Source organism: Watersipora subatra, chromosome 1 (assembly GCF_963576615.1).
Source record: "Watersipora subatra chromosome 1, tzWatSuba1.1, whole genome shotgun sequence".
In the NCBI taxonomy this organism is placed as follows: domain Eukaryota; kingdom Metazoa; phylum Bryozoa; class Gymnolaemata; order Cheilostomatida; family Watersiporidae; genus Watersipora; species Watersipora subatra.
The window spans coordinates 6,412,854-6,429,480 of record NC_088708.1 but is presented as its reverse complement, the minus strand read 5'-3'; the positions used below and the strand labels follow the sequence as shown (position 1 = coordinate 6,429,480).

At 35.3% G+C, this 16,627-nt stretch overlaps 2 protein-coding genes across 2 annotated transcripts; one reads left to right on the top strand and one right to left on the bottom strand.

Annotated features, from left to right (window-relative positions):
* The first annotated feature begins 15 nt into the window (after nt 1–15).
* Nucleotides 16–7,939, top strand: LOC137389393 (survival of motor neuron-related-splicing factor 30-like). The gene is made up of 7 exons (XM_068075495.1): nt 16–114; nt 2,590–2,655; nt 2,803–2,966; nt 4,451–4,538; nt 5,155–5,207; nt 5,634–5,760; nt 7,439–7,939. Exons 1-7 carry the CDS (start codon nt 52–54, stop codon nt 7,595–7,597), a joined length of 720 nt encoding a protein of 239 aa, XP_067931596.1. The 5' UTR covers nt 16–51; the 3' UTR covers nt 7,598–7,939.
* Nucleotides 7,940–12,210: 4,271 nt separating this feature from the next.
* Nucleotides 12,211–14,107, bottom strand: LOC137393338 (fez family zinc finger protein 1-like). The gene is made up of 2 exons (XM_068079885.1): nt 13,323–14,107; nt 12,211–12,791 (listed from the first exon to the last, which is right to left on the bottom strand). Exons 1-2 carry the CDS (start codon nt 14,105–14,107, stop codon nt 12,353–12,355), a joined length of 1,224 nt encoding a protein of 407 aa, XP_067935986.1. The 3' UTR covers nt 12,211–12,352.
* Between the last annotated feature and the right edge of the window lie 2,520 nt (nt 14,108–16,627).

Sequence of the window (16,627 nt, the reverse complement as noted above, 5' to 3'; positions counted from 1 at the left end):
CTACGCAAGGAGTATCTGCGGTACCCGAGCTAAATTTACTCTCAAAAGAAAATGGCGGCGAGCAAGGATCATCTTAAAAATAATCTCGTTACATATACTGAGCAACTTACTCAGGTAGCCTATTTGGTGTACATTTGCAGATATTTTATATTGAATTTATACATTTTTATGGATTGTGTAAATTCATTGGGTAAATTAATTCCGTTAAAAGCGCGTAGATGTACTGAAATGCGCTGCTCGTCTGAAAATAAAATGAATCTGTCCACGCAAATGCTCCTTATTTTAATGTATGCAGATAATTGGAAGTGGGCAACCAGGTTTTGCATGTAGCATACATGTTGTCAATAAAGTTCAAGTTAAAGAAAAATTGATATGTTTCGTGCTTGTAGAGGCTTATCATTAAGTTGACAGTCGCTAAAAGGGTTGGCGTTAAGGATGAGAGGGTTGGCGTTAAGGGGTAGAGGGACGTCACATGGTAAATGGAGATTTAGTCGAAGAGACAATGGTCGAAACCGTTGTTGTCATCAGGCTATTCTAGCAGTCGAATTCATAGACTGCTAGTCGAAATTGAAAACTATTGAAAAGACTTGTCTTTAACACTATCATTTTGGTATAATTCTTAAAAAGCACATCTAGCCATTTTACAATTATGCCATTTCAAAATATTTCCCCATTTATAGCCTGTAAAACAAATAAACATAGTGACATAACAAACAAACCAAAACAAGTGACATACAAATCATAATTATAATACATGCAGCAACAAAAATTAACATTTAAAAACAGATATCAACATTGTTAAAACAAAAATATTAGCATCGTTTGCTCGGCCAGTTGCATTCTAAGTGTTGCCTTCGTTTGAAACTATTTCAGATTCTTCTGGCTGTTCAATACCTTGCACTGCGGTTTCTTACCTCAACCCCTTCTCCACAGCTGAGCTAATCAATATTAGCGTCTAAACAAGTTTTTAGCAGAGTAAAACTTTACGCGATGCCATTTTGGATAGAAACTTCTAGCTCGAAGAAATAGAAACTGCGTGGGATCAAAATAGCCTCAAAATGTTAAATTATGGGTTACAAAATGTATATCTATAGATATCTTTCATTAAGTAGAACACCTTTATTTGTTGAAACCCTGACAACTGACTGCCATGGTCACACAGACAGGTTGGGCAATGAGTGCAAAACAGAAAGGCATACAGGGTAAGCTAGAGGCACAGATATGATGGCTAAATAAACAAGAATTAGCTTACTAAGATATTAAATATCTCGACATACAAGTATGGGGCAATAATGATGTAAGGTCATGAAAAGGTTACAGTACTATTTTCAGCACAAGATACGTAGTAGCACATTTTCCATCGTAAATGCGAAATTTAAAAAAAACAACTTTTTCCAGGTACATCAAACGTATCAAGACCGCGTTAAAAATGAACTACTATTATCCTGATACATACAGTCACACATGGATAACTCGCCCTCGGATAGCTCGAACACATGGTTAACTCGAACGGTTTTTGGTCCGTTCCCACGTAATGATGAATTGTTTAAGATAACTCGACCTCAACTTTGTTAACTCGAACAGTTTTTTGCCCAACGGCTACCGAAACGGTTGTTATCGCTTTAGAAAATCACTTTATTCCAAGCCATAGAGGTAAACCTCAACTTTTCGTAGTTCATAGGCGTCGTTATTACCACCATCGGCAAAATATTTTTGTCAACGACTTTTCTAAAGGTTTGGTGAAATTTGATTTTTAATAAACATCAGCTTAGCAATGGTCCTTCGGAAGCAAGGAAAAGTGAGGTAACCTTCGCATGAACTTCAAGAAAAGTCGGCAGAATTGATCTTGGTTAAAACGCTCAAAAGAAAAAGATGTCTTTTTTTCTGAGCATTTCAACAACGATCAAGTTTTGCCAATTTTAATCTAAAAAACGTCCTGGCAATAACATCACCTCAAACAACAAACCAATCTCAAGTGATAGAAAAATCTCTATACTTTTTGATAAAAAATTTTTAAACTTCACATTAGAAGCATTTAATTTAAAGCAAGCCATTTATGCTTTTGATTTATATTATAGTTTGTATATGTACATGTATCTACTAATAAATAAATAAATACATGGACTTGTGACAGTGCTCTGATAACTCTAACGCTCTGATAACTCGAACACTTTCACTCGGTCCCGTGAAGTTTGAGTTATCCATGTTTGACTGTATACTAATTATTTCTATTGTGTTGCAATCAAAGTTTCTAACAAAAAACTTAGACTTAGAGTTGGAAAATGGACTTTGATACGAACAGAAACAACAAACAAACTAATTGTTATTGATGTAATAAAGTCATTATTAGTATGGTTTTGTGGACACTTCTACTGATCACTTGCTATTATGGGTTCATAAAGATGAAAAATGTCAAATAGTATCGGTCAAATAAAAGTGGCGTTCAAATAGAAGTGACACTCAATTATAGGGTGGCGTTCTATTTTCCAACCCCTCTCCCATGGTGGAGCTCAAATAGAGATGGCATTCAAATAGAGGTGGCGTTCACATACAGGTTTTACGGTATTCTTCATACAGTATATGTTACAGGTAGAAGCGGCACTCTCAGTGGATCCTGAAAATGATCAGCTAGTGAAACTAAAAGCTGACCTTCAGGTATTATTAGCTCTTACATTCGTTGAATTTTTCAACACTTGTGTTTTTGTAAATGGCATTCGAGAATTTTCGTAAGATATTGATCAGTTAAAAATCATTCTGATTATCGCCTTATTCGTCAGCTACAAAGAGGATTTCTCTCTGTAGGAAGTTATTGAATTAACTGAGGAGCTGATGAAGCAAAGTGCCCCGGCAGCCAGTGATAGTGCAGCCGACACAGATGAGACGAAAGCGTCTCATTCAGCTGTTACCGCCCCAGTTGCGTGGAATTCCGGAGATAAATGCATGGCAACATGGTCTAACGATGGACAGTATGTAGTGTTATTTATAGCAGGTTTTTGTAGAGTTGATTGTCAATATTAATGGCGTTCGCTGTGTTAGTTACTTGCAGTTTTTTTTCTCTAGTATTGGTTAAAAAATACTTGATTCGTAAAGACAGCCAGTTTGACATATAAGTCAAACTTGTAAGTTGGAAGTTGCTTGACCAACAGCAATTTTAATAGCATTATGGTTGACGAAGTTTGCACCTCTACTTACATATGGTACATACTTACATATGGTACATACTTACATATGGTAAATACTGTACATACTTACTGTATATACTTACATATGGTACATACTTACATATGGTACATACTTACATATGGTACATACTTACATATGGTACATACTTACATATGGTACATACTTACATATGGTACATACTTACATATGGTACATACTTACATATGGTACATACTTACATATGGTACATACTTACATATGGTACATACTTACATATGGTACATATTTACATGTGGTACATACTTACATGTGGTACATACTTACATATGGTACATACTTACATATAGTACATACATACTGTACATACTTACTGTATGTACTTACATATGGTACATACCTTTATACTGTTTTGATAAGTTGAAATCTATGCTGATAAATACGCCAAAGAGTTCAATTTTATTAAACTTCTACGCTCTCATGGATTTTTAAGACATTTCTTATGTTATTCATATCTTACTACCAGCCATCTAACTCATGAACAAACATTTTAAAGGGAAGCAAGATGAGATCTTTATTAGATGTACAAACTTTATACAGATTACATATTTTGTTCACCCAGCCTCTAGGATTTTTACCGAAAGGGTGTTGTTGTCTTTAATTTCCTTAGCATTGGCCAAGTTATAAACAATTAGTTTCTTTATAGGGTGGGAAAAGAACAGAGTCTACACATTTTGCAAACATTCTTAAGAGAAAAACATCTTAGTTTCAGGGGTAATTTCCTTGAGTGACAATTTTTATCGGTTTCAATACTTGCAAATTAGCAGTTTCACAGCTCAATAATACATGCAGAGTATTTTGTTATTGTCAACTAAGCTGCTGCTCCGTCTGTTATATTTGTGATTGATAAAGGGCCTTGTTTAACAAAACATGCTTTACAGTCTATAGATAAGAAACCATGTTTTGCAGTCTATTAATAAGAAACCATGTCTCTATTGGAATATTTTGAAAGTTTGCAAGATATACTCTTACTCTCATATTAATCAGTTTAATTTTTTCCATTGTGTGGACAGTAGCGATAATGTGTGTTTTATAGCATGTGAACATGCCATCCCGCAACAGCCGACAAGGGGAGGCAAACCTGAATTTAGTTGTAACATAAAATGTGTTCCCATTTCACACATCTCACATCTTTCACAGTTGATGCTTGACAGTTTTTCCATGGCCTTTGTTCTGTTTTTTTACCTCAGATTTTAACCGCTACATCTCAGACATTTGACTCTCATTGCAGGTTCTATCCGTGTGTTATTGATGAAATTTTAGAAGATGGCACATGCAGTGTCAACTTCGAAGGCTACAACCAGTCAGAAGTGACACAGGTAATTGTCTTCTCTCTGATTAGCTTTGGTGATTATGGTTTGTTCCTAAATGTTAAGCAGTTTTCAATCTGCGCTGTGTATGGTACAACCAAATCAAGTATTTGCTATTTTGTCTGTTAGCATTGTGTGAATGCTTGTGCAGTTGTTGTATAGGTGTGCGGGTATGGCTGATTGGTGCGATGTAGGTATGTGGTGTACATGTGTGGTGTACATGAGTGGTTTACGTGTGTGGTGTACATGTGTGGTGTACATGAGTGGTGTATCCGTGTGGACTACCTGTGTGGAGTACGCGTGGGGTTTACATTTCATGAAGTAGCTCAAATGTTACCCCATACATTCGATGGCCAGTTTGAGAAGGTAACCTGTAACATTACCAGTTCTTTTACAGTGCTTGGCTTGATCACACATCGAGGCTAATGCTAGAGCTGGTAGCGCCTAGTAACATAGGCTTATGGGTCTGAAGGAAGTTCTGAGGAATGAGACGACGTATCAGATTTTTAGTCAATCTATTAGCCTTTTACATCTTCGATGGCTTATTCGTTGCTGCAATCTCGGCCCTATCATATGTGTTGTTTATCACTCTATTTACCTCTCTAGCGGAAGCTTTCTATTGTAGGTTAGCAGTTTGCTGCCCTATGATCCAGCTCGGGCAAAAGAAACGAGGAACAGGTGGGTGCAGTGCGTAGCGATTGCCGTTTTTGAGGTCTGATAATTGACAGAGCTCGTGTTGAATTGGGTATAATGTTTCTTAGTGAATGTTTTAGACAACATTGTCTTCTCAACGACGCGGGCTTTGAGACCTGGTCGTTGCAGTTACTGGTGACGCAAGTGTGCCCATGTTGAGAAGTTAAAGGCGAGGTAAGGGCTGGTCTGCAGCTGCAGTCACTAGCGACATTTAGTATCTCATTGGGTTCGTCTTCTCATTTTACGCAACTTCCTCCCAATGGTGTATAGAGTGGACAACTCCTTTACATCTCCAGATCAAAAACTTAAAAAATTGTTCCCTATGAAGCTGCAACAAAAAAGTGGAATTTAACAGGGTCTCAAAAGTGGATCACTGTTAACAGTCCTAATCGCTGCTGATTTATTTCTCAGGCGAGACAAAGCTGCCGCTGAGAGGGAATACAAGAAGGCAAAAAATTTAAAGAAGAAGCAAAGATTAAAGGAGCTGGAAGAGCAACGAGAAAAAGATAAAAATAAGTGGCAGACTTTCAACTCAAAGGTACGTTTTGCTGAGAATTTGAACTGAGTGTATGCTCCGCATACAGAAAATACACTAGAAATATAAATGCTATAGCTTACACCAAATATAACATTATAGATTAACTATTTCATCTGACTAGCGATACACTACAGGACTGGGTGTATGCGGAGCATGCACCAATTTTTAGCAACTAATTTTAATGTTGCCACTGGCTCACATTTACTAGAACCCCTTTAAAATTTATTACGTTTTTTTAGCTTTGAAGTTTGAATTCCATGAAAATGTTTATAATAACAGCGCAATTGTGTTTAAAGCACTTTTAAGCGATACACTGGGTGTATGCTCTGTATACACCCAGTTCAAGCACATTTCACATTGACTTGAACTATGACTCTAGTTGCTATACAGCCTGCTCCCATAATGCACTGCACTGATCAAAGTTGTTTTGGCATCTCAGCATGTTTATAAACTACAGAACTCTAATTTACCATTGTCAATATCAAAAAGCATGCTAGCGACTAATTAAATCATTCTTCTACTATAAAAAAAATTTTAAACTGAAGACTTACAACATCAAAGTTTTAAAATTTCATTTTGTATCACTTACAAGTGGTTTAAACACAATCCTGCGTTTTTTGTGACGTCATTTTATCGTTGTCGGCCATTTTTATAGACAATTTTATCATCAAAAACACGAAGCATTTGCAATGATCTTTTGAAAACGATGCTTTTGTTTGCAATTTTTTTATTATAGTATCAAAACAACACCAAAAAGTACTAGTAAATAAAAGAAAAATGATCATTTTCTACAAATATGGCGGCTTTTTCGTCAACGAGCGCATGTGCAAACGACTTGATGACGTCAAAAAAACGATGGATTGCGCTGTTATTATAGACATTTTCATGGAATTCACAGTTCAAGGTTGAAAAAATGTAATAAATTTTAAAGGGCTTCCAGTAAATGTGAGCCAGGTGCAACATTAAAATTAGTTGCTAAAAAATGGTCAATGGGCTTTATGAGATTGACGAGTATTCACTCTGTACATTGATACAACATTCAAACAGTTACATACAATTACCAACATTTTCACAGTTACTCTGTGAAAATGTTGGTAAAAAAACTATTTGTCAAAGATTTTAACCTATATGAAAGAATGTTCGAATGTCCTAAAACTCCTTTGATTAGGTGCTAGGACTGATTCTTGAATCATTGTATCGCAATTATAACAGGTTCTAACTGGTTTTAATAGGCGTAATCTGTTCTTATATAAGATTAGACAGTTTTGTCTCTTATTAACTGAAGCCAGTCAGTCTTACAGAGCAAGTTTTTTTGCTTTGGCTGCCACATAGCCTCTTCATCACCAAAAGGGTGAATAACTTTTTAATAAATATTGACACTAAAATATGTTCAGCATATATTTATAATACATTTGATGATTTTGTGAAGGAATATCAATGCATTAACCTTGTTTTCCAGCAATATTTCCATGGGTTTACATGAAGATGTCTGTGAAAGGGTTGAGGCATTTTTTTACGCAGTTTCAAAAATTATCTCCAATGATCTTGAAAGCAAATTATTTAAAATTTAAAATTTGTTTATAATACAAATTGATGGTATTTAGAAGTGCTTTCTAATCTGTCACCACATCTCCGATCTTTATTTCACTTGCGATATAAAACCATCTTCATATTGCAGTTATTCTCTAAAACAACCAAAGGTAGGCCAAGCAAGAAGAGCATATTTGCTACCTCCGAGCATGTAAAAGGAAAGGTTGGAGTGGGCACTTGTGGAATCAGTGGCAAACCAATGACAGATCAGCATTCTGTTCCCAAGTATCACAAAGGCATGCTGTAATTTGAACACTTGGTCATTGGGATTGGTGTTTGAGGATATGGCTGTGTAATCATTAAAGATTTTAGGTGATGAATGGATGCCTTGTCAAAGGCTAAAATGAGCAGCTGGTTGCTTTTGTACAACAAATATCTTTTAATTTAGATATGAAGAAATATTTGCAGCCACCCATAATGTAACCTGTTCACCTCATGTGAAATGTTATTTTCTTATCTGACAACAGTATTTCCAAGGAATATTTTATTGTGATTCTTGTAAAAATTTTCACTCTAGTTGTAGATATATTAAAAAATTATATTATAGAATATGTTATTACGGTATATAAATACAATCATAGGAATTATATAGTCTGGTATTTTTTTATCCTTCTGAAACTATCCGTTCAGATAGCGTGTACACTTGCTGAATGGGAAAATAGAGGGAAGACTATAAAATAGCATATGTGTGACAGTTCATGTTTGTGTAATTGTTATTAATCACTACTTCTACATTGCACATAACGAGCAGGAAAGTTCAAAGAAGGTGGTTAATTCGCAAGTTATATTCAGAAAATTCAGTTGAATTTAATGGTTGGATTGATGCCATCATAGCATTATATGACTGGCTAAACATGTCGTGCGCGTTGATACCACAGCCAGTCCTCTAACTGCCATTCTTCACCTCCTAAACCTTTCTTCCCACGCCAACAATAAACTAAATGGCTTCATGTCTGTTTGCTGGTGCAAACAGCTGCGTATCTATTTCTCTGTCACGCAACTTGGTTAGCCAATAGAAATGCTTGTAAACTAACAGTGTTTAATTTAGTAGAGTCCACGTTGTAGGAATTGAAGTGAGTTGGTTAAATTTCTCAAAATGGCTATGTGATACAATGAATCAGTGTTCAGTTCTTATCTAGTGTTTATTGGCAAAACAGCATCTCTGCATGTACCTCATTGAAACGATGTCGTATATCTAAATCGGTCGTATGAGAAATTAGCAGCTGGGTGTGGAGAGAAAATTGAATGTGTGCAAATATGCATATATAACCGGGAGATGAAAGTTTTTATACTAAAAAGAAGAGCTTTTGTAAACACCATACAAGCTCTTCTAGGCTCAATGCTAAAGAGTGTTTTAAAAGTTTTTTGACATTTCTGCTTGCAGTAAAAACCTCTACAGCTGATGCTTTGTGTTTAGAGCACTATAGTTGAAACCCTCAACCAAGCAAATGTTACGATACTCCGCGTGGCCATGTGTAGTGAGCAAAAGCTTGGCTGGGTGTGTTTAGCATTGGATTTCTGGTACCTGTACCTTGTTCAGGTGGCAAGTCACTGGATACAAAGTGAAAATGCTAAATCCTTATGAGTAGATTGACCGCATGATGGACTCCCTGAATTATTGGTGTTCTAGACTACTTTGATAAGAAGAATGCAATAGAAATATAAATGTTACATTATAGCTTATACCAAATATAACATAGCTTAACTATTTCATCTGACTAGTGATGCGCTACAGTACTACCGAAACACTATAGGACTAGTAACAATACACTACAGTATTAGCGATACACTACAGGACTAGCAATACACTACAGGACTAGCGATACACCACAGGACTAGCGATACACTACAGTACTAGCGATACACTACAGTACTAGCGATACACTTCAGTACTAGCGATACACTACAGGACTATCGATACACTACAGTACTAGCGATACCCTACAGGACTAATGATACACTACAGTATTAGCGATACACTACAGGACTAGCGATACACTACAGGACTAACGATACACTACAGTACTAGCGATACACTACAGTACTAGCGATACACTACAATACTAGCGACACACTACAGTACTAGCGATACACTACAGGACTAACGATACAGTACTAGTGACGATACACTACAGTACTGGTGATACACGTTGCTTTTGTTATATTTAAATGATATCTTGTCATTTGTGGTTAGCTGGTTTGCAAAATTTAGGATTTATAACTATTCACAGTGAGCAATGAATAGAGAGGTTTGAGAGATCTGCAATGAAGAATTGGCATGCTTAGTAAATTGCTTACAAATCTGTTTATAAATAATGTTTGCCATTACCAGAAATTTAGATATTTGCATCAATGGTCTAGTGCCTTGAATTTTTTAAAACGAAAATGTTTGTTACATTTGTGGCACTGTTTTTTGTAAAAATGATCGTGCGTTTGTCACTCTATTGTATATTTGTATCTAAACAACTCAATTAAACATGAACTTGAAGTTTACTGCTTATAAAACCTCACATGTGCTGCTAGCCTTCTACATTCCTTGAAAATAGACAGTAGCCAGCAAAATGTATAATTATTTTGGTGTCATTCTTCTTGCACTCTGTCACCGTGTTGTGTTCAGTATGAAAGTCCATTCGAATTATCCGCCCCAGTCAGCATCATCTAATTACTATCAAGCCGACCACGGCTACTTGGTACATATGAATAATGACCGTAGGGCGTTTCCGTTTTCTTGCACCATTTCTGCTGCATGTTTCTCTCTATCTTGACCAATTAGTTGAACAAGATACTAGCCGCATTCTCAGACCTTAATGCTTTTACGTAATCTCACCAGATGTCATCGTGATATGCAATACGGCTCAACGCCTACATATACAGCAATAGCAGTTGGTTTGCGTTTAAATAACTATAATTTCATCAAAATTGTTCATGTGTAGACCACAAGCAAAGCGCAGAGTTAGAAATATTTTCTAAATCAATACATCGCAACGGATAAATTATCATTATCTCGGTTGAGAAAAACTTCGACCGAGTTAGACCTTATCTTAACTTTTTTTGCGATAAATCTCTTAAAAGAAGTGTAAATAAAATAAAGGATATGTACTCAAAAGATTTATTATAGATTTTTATGAATTCCTGTAGTTGAAAAATGGTGAACAGAGAAAGACCAAGCTTGGTGTTTGCTACACTAACTGAATGATATTTAAAAACATTAGACCTATTCAGTTCAGACAGATCATAGCGTTTTAACGAGTGAAAACAGACTAAAAAGGCTTTTAAAAGGCTAAAAACAAATGACTTTTGTTCCAAAGACTGAGATTTTGTAAGTCTATTGCGAGCATTGAACACCAAAGAAACAACAGAGTATTAAAAAGTAAAGGGCACTTTTAATCAAACTTTGACTATCTGTATTGGCTGTAACGAGCACAAACATAAAATTCTGACCCAAAATGTTGTTGCAGAAAGAGAAACACCTACCATCTTAGGTCAAATCAGACTTCATATACAATTCTAATCCAAATGGTGAGAATGTCTGAATTACAACTGTTAGTAGTTGAACTAGGTCATCCTCTTCTCTTTAAACAATAAATAAGCATCGATTCAGTTGTTTAAAGTGAGTTATTATTATTATCAAATCATTTTCCTTCGCACGTTAAATGTTTTTAGTTTTTATGTTATTTGTAATAAAGAGTAAAACAGATGGAACACGATGACTGAGAGTTGTTGTCTAAAGTGGCAGTAAAGACTTTTATATTATTAGTATAAATTAGTATATTATTAGTAGTTGTACGGTTGGCATATATATATATGCCAGCCGTACAACTTTATATTATATAACTAACTTTATATATGTATATATATATATATATATACATATGGCATATATATATATATGTATGTATATATATATGATTTGTACGTCATTTCAAATAAATTAAGTTTACAAAGAAAGCTCTAAACTCTGCGAGTTGAGTATGTTAAAATTAGACAAAAATATTTTGATCAAAAATACTGCCACAAGAAAATTTCAGTAAAAATTATCTAATACTTTATGTATACAGGTATATATATTATATATATAAAATGTTATATATATATAAAATGTTATATATATGATATGTTATATATATAATGATACATACATATATATCATAGAATAGAAGATCCAACTATTTGCTTCAGATCTAGAGTCTGAGATATAAATCTAATTTAGAAACTTGATCATTCTCTTATTCTCTATTCAAAATAACAATCTTTATTCTATGAGTAATGTCCTTTGTATAACCTTTGTTTGATATGACTGACGGAAAGAAATCAAATGGTTGCTATAATTGTCAAAAGAATTCCTTTCTTGCTGGTCTTACAGAGTAAAGGGACAGCTGCTGAACAGAGATGTCTGCGCATATCGTGTAATGAATCTGTGTAGCAATCAGCATTGAATTCTTCAGGTATAGATGAACAGAGAAAAGAGATATAATCTCAATAATGCATTGCATCAATTTTTCCAGTGAGAAGACAACAGTATATTAGTGAGATATATAGATAAAACCGCTATGAACCGTTCATATACAAACCTATAATGAGTTTCATAGCAAGCCTGTTGTTTTTGACAAATAGTTTTGCATACATAGTTTATCAGTTGCAGTTGTGTAAATGAAAATAGAGTTATATATACGCCTATGGAGCATCCAGCTTATTGTCTATAAACAAAAGATTTACTACGGCTTTACAAATCCTTTACTGCCCTTTGTTTCAAGAAATGAGCAGCCATTGTTTAAAAATTAGATAAAAACTAGAAATTCAATGTAGGCAAAACTTGGGCAGTTACAGAGTCAACTTCCTATGGAATGCGGGGCTCTTGTTGAATACTTTAATGTCAACAAAAATTAATTGGGCTCATCAAATCGTCAACAAAAGAACAAAACAAATAATGATCAGTATACTGTACCAGCTTTTTACAATCTATAACTAAATAAATATGTAATGAAATGCTTAACTATGATTTTCATTTGGTCAATTCGGGTGAGAATAGTAGTGGCATTGCAACAGGAAATGCCGGTTGTTGTGGAAACACCGTCAATGGCATATTAGAAGATGATTCTTTTGTCAGGCTTTCTTCGCTTTCCAAATTGCTCACAGAATTTTGCATTTTGTCATGTAGCTTTCTCATGTGTTTCTTCAAGTCGAAATTGCGACAAAAACCCTTCCCACACACCTTACACGTGAAGGGCTTTGTTTCATTGTGAGTGTGCATGTGAAATGTGAGGTTGTAGATTTGATGAAAGGCTTTGCCACACTTTTCACATTTGAAGCGCTTTTCGTCACTATGAGTGAGCTTGTGATTTTTGTAGTTACCTTTCTGGTGAAAACCCTTACCACAAAACTCACAGATGTATGGCTTGTATCCTTGATGGATTCTGGTGTGAGTATTAAGGGTTGAGCTCCTATAAACAGAACAGAGGAGATCGATGTGCTCAAATACACACAAAAAGTCCGCAAACGCAGAGAACACACTTCCCTAAACATTCACTGCTATCGAGAAAATATTGTAGTGCGGGATATGAATGAATGCTTTACAGAATTTATATCACCTAGCATGAACAAAATCATAAACTCGTTTGATATTTATATAGCAGTTATTGTTTTAGTATAAGATATTAAAAATACTTGATAATGTGTTGTATTTTTTTAGTTTAACCTATTTTTAATTTGGTTCACTTGAAAGTGAATTCTAAACACATATAGTAGGTTTTTAAACAAAATAGACATAGATTGAAGAGAGCGAAAAAAATAACAAACAAAAAGGTAAGTTGTTTAGATGTCAATGATGAATCTACAGTATGTAAGTGCTGCTCCATCAGTAACAGCTTAAGGCTGTAGAATTTCAAGTTTTACAAGAAAAAACATGAAAGGACTGTATCGGGTTTTTGCCGATATTTCCATGGTACATATTCTACCATATAAAAGGCACTGACCTGTTGAAAGCTTTGCCACAGGTTTGACACTTGTGAGGCTTTTCCGATGTGTGAATAATCTTGTGGCGACAGAGCGTACTAGCCTGCCGGAACCCTTTGCCACAGACTTTACAGAGAAAAGGTCTTGCGCCGGTGTGAACTGGCATGTGACGCGTGAGGTTGTAGTGCGCATTGAAGACTTTGCTGCAGTGTTCACATTTGTATGTTTTCTGTTGACTGCGCTGCTCCGACAGTGAGCCTGATGAATAGCCAGAAGATTTGCTGCTGGACTCGTTCAGCAGCAAATCATCTTGCGTTTTATCCAGGAGTTTTGTGTTGCTTCGAGAAACCCTGTCTTTTGCTGGTGAAGTTTCATCGTCGAATTTCACACGGGCTGCCGCTGTTGTGGCTACAGCTGGCTGAGCAAGTCTGCTAAACACAGAATTATGTCTCATCTGACTGAACAAGAAAGGTGGTGGTATCGGAGTAGGTGGCACGAATTTAAGATGCGAGTTGGGAAAAAAGGGAGACTGGTACAAGAGTGGCATTGGCAATGTCTGAAACCATCTTCCAAGTGACAAAGGAAATGTGTGTAAGGGGTTGGTGAGAATGGGCTGTGCATGCATGATGTATTCTGGTGCTGCCACTGCGCTCGCTACCCTGCCGGCCCTTGCAGTTTCAGTAACTCCTACATCCTTGTTAGTTCCCACCGGCGTTTTGGTAGTTCCTGGTTTCCTCTTGGACATGATTGTCGCTATGGAAAAGTTAAGAGTCTTTCCTTCTGAGGAGCAGCTGGAGGTAGCCATAATCTTCTGTAACACACAACGTAGACTCGTAACATAGAATGACATGACAAAATAATTTAATACAATTATTCCACCTATTTCTTAAACTCATACAAAAAGGTTTTTCTGTAACATGAAGCTCGAGGCTATTGCATGCCGTATATACATGTATAAAATAATCTTCAAAAAACCATAACTGTAAACTATAGATATCCTCAGGATTGGCACCTTTGCTGCCAGCCCGTCACAAATGATCGTGTCTCTATTGTTTCTAACTCTTATATCTTTCATAACCCTTATCTGAATTATGATTTTCATAACTCTGGTTAAACTGTATGTACTGCAGGCCTACATATAAAACAATGATGATGCTGACTTTGTATGGTGCAGAGTATGTCAATATATAGCACTGATTTTAAGGTTACGCCGAGGTCTACCTGTTGTCACCAACTTCATTTTCTCATACCAACCACACAGTATTCTTATTTTATCTGAAAGAGATTTTTCAGTTTCATTCTAATGATTAACATATTTTGTCGGGATGTAGCTTAATAAGCAATGTAAATTGCTAGCAATCAGCCATATTAATGCAAAGTCTTATGGTATTATATAAAATATTATTATGTAAATAATTGTAGTATGTGAAAAGGTGAATGCTCACCTCTGAATGATAAGATGCTCTCACAGACAGTTTGCTATAAAAAGCAAGATTCAGTCTTTCCTGAATGTTTATATACCCTACCTACTGTGAGTAATTTTCTTGTGACCAATAAGAAGCTGCAAATAAAATTATTAACCAATCAAAACTTGACAAAAGACATTCGCAATGGTGTGAAAGAAATGTATCCAAGCTATTTACAGAAATTTCACACCCAGTTTTAATGTATTTCATATCATTTGACAGATTTAGTAGAGGAATTATCGATATTGATTTGTAAGAAAGAGCTTTGACCGCCGTTGGTCAGAGATCTTGTTGTCGTCATATACAAGCGTAAACCATTTATTATTAACTACAATTCAAATAAACATAAAAAACTTTTAAATATAGTTAAAACAGCTTAATATAAAGATGCAGCATTTTAATATAACATTATTACTACTGTTAGCAATATTATGGTATAATATTATGGTATAATATTCTGGTATAATATTATACCATAATATTATGGTATAATATTATGGTATAATATCATGATATAAGATTATGGTATAATATCATGGTATAAGATTATGGTATAACATTATGGTATAATATTATGGTATAATATTATGGTATAATATCATGGTATAAGATTATGGTATAATATTATGGTATAATGATTACAAAAGCCACCAATGCTATTATTTTACTCCAACTTGGTTAGACGCAAAACTACTTAAACACATGTATATTAATGCCATATTACGATATTTACAATTTCACTAATATTCAATCGGCAATTGGACCTTGAGTCAAGTGCAGATATTAATAAAATCTAGCTAAGCATTTTCAATTTATGAGAATTGATACTCTTGCTACCTTGAGTTCAAGGTCTCTTAAAATGTATTTAGCTTTTTGTCTTTATTAGGTTTTCAACACAAACAACAAGATGGACGATGGACGTTGTATTTATATATATGATTAGTTTGAGATTAATAACTTATGCTGACCACTCAGCAAACCTCTTTAGCAAGCGGGTTTGAGGTTTAGTCAGTAATAAACGTCATCTTGTATTGTTTTGTCTTTCAAACCTGTTATATTACTGGCTAATTTCATTAGCAGTCAAAGATTGTATTTATAGTTTGGTATGAATTGAGGTGCAAGAATGCTTCATAATAATCTCAAACTGCTATAAATATGACAATGTGAACAGCTGGATTGAGAAAGGTAGGAGTGTGCACTACAGCTGTGATTACCCAGAGGTGACATACTGGCAGCAAATGATGATTTGAACCAGTTACTTGTGAATGTGACATAGATAGAAATTAGAGAAAGACAGGCAGGTGAGTCTGGAGCAAATGAAAAGGATTTTAAAGATGTAACAGATCTGGCAATTCTCTACGGCCAGAGGCAGACGTAAATACTTGTTCTAAACAAAAAGAATGCATTCCTTATCCCTCATCACTTTACACAATGTCAAAGAAAATATGACAATACAATAAATAGATATTCCCGTTTGCAAATAAACCGTTTATGCCCGTTATGCGCCGACGACTGCAATCAGATTGCGCAGCCGTGTGGAGGGAGTCTCCTCTGTTTGCTTATGGGCTATCAGTGTACATCAGAGAGTGTACATCAGCATTTAGCTGACTCTTCTCTATTCTTCTAGAATAAAAGGCTATAACAGAAACTTATTGCCTCTCCCTTGGGATCATCAGCCACAGCTTGTTTAAACAATTCAAACCTTTTTCATAGGATTCTGACTGACATCTTACAGAAAAAGGATGTTTTTTTTATAATAGACACAAGGTAGAGTCAATACGACACGTAGTACCTCTTTGCGTACAGTAATGTTTCTAACAGATGGTTCTGAGCTTAGACACGTTGAGATAAGTTAAAAT

Bases quoted from the DNA above. Each gene is read 5' to 3' on its own strand.
- LOC137389393 (XM_068075495.1), top strand. From the start codon at position 52: ATGGCGGCGAGCAAGGATCATCTTAAAAATAATCTCGTTACATATACT. The intron at 2,656-2,802 runs GTATTATTAGCT...TTCTCTCTGTAG, and splicing joins AACTAAAAGCTGACCTTCAG to GAAGTTATTGAATTAACTGA. The intron at 4,539-5,154 runs GTAATTGTCTTC...TTTCTATTGTAG, and splicing joins ACCAGTCAGAAGTGACACAG to GTTAGCAGTTTGCTGCCCTA.
- LOC137393338 (XM_068079885.1), bottom strand. From the start codon at position 14,107: ATGGCTACCTCCAGCTGCTCCTCAGAAGGAAAGACTCTTAACTTTTCC. The intron at 12,792-13,322 runs GTCAGTGCCTTT...TTCTGTTTATAG, and splicing joins TGTGGCAAAGCTTTCAACAG to GAGCTCAACCCTTAATACTC.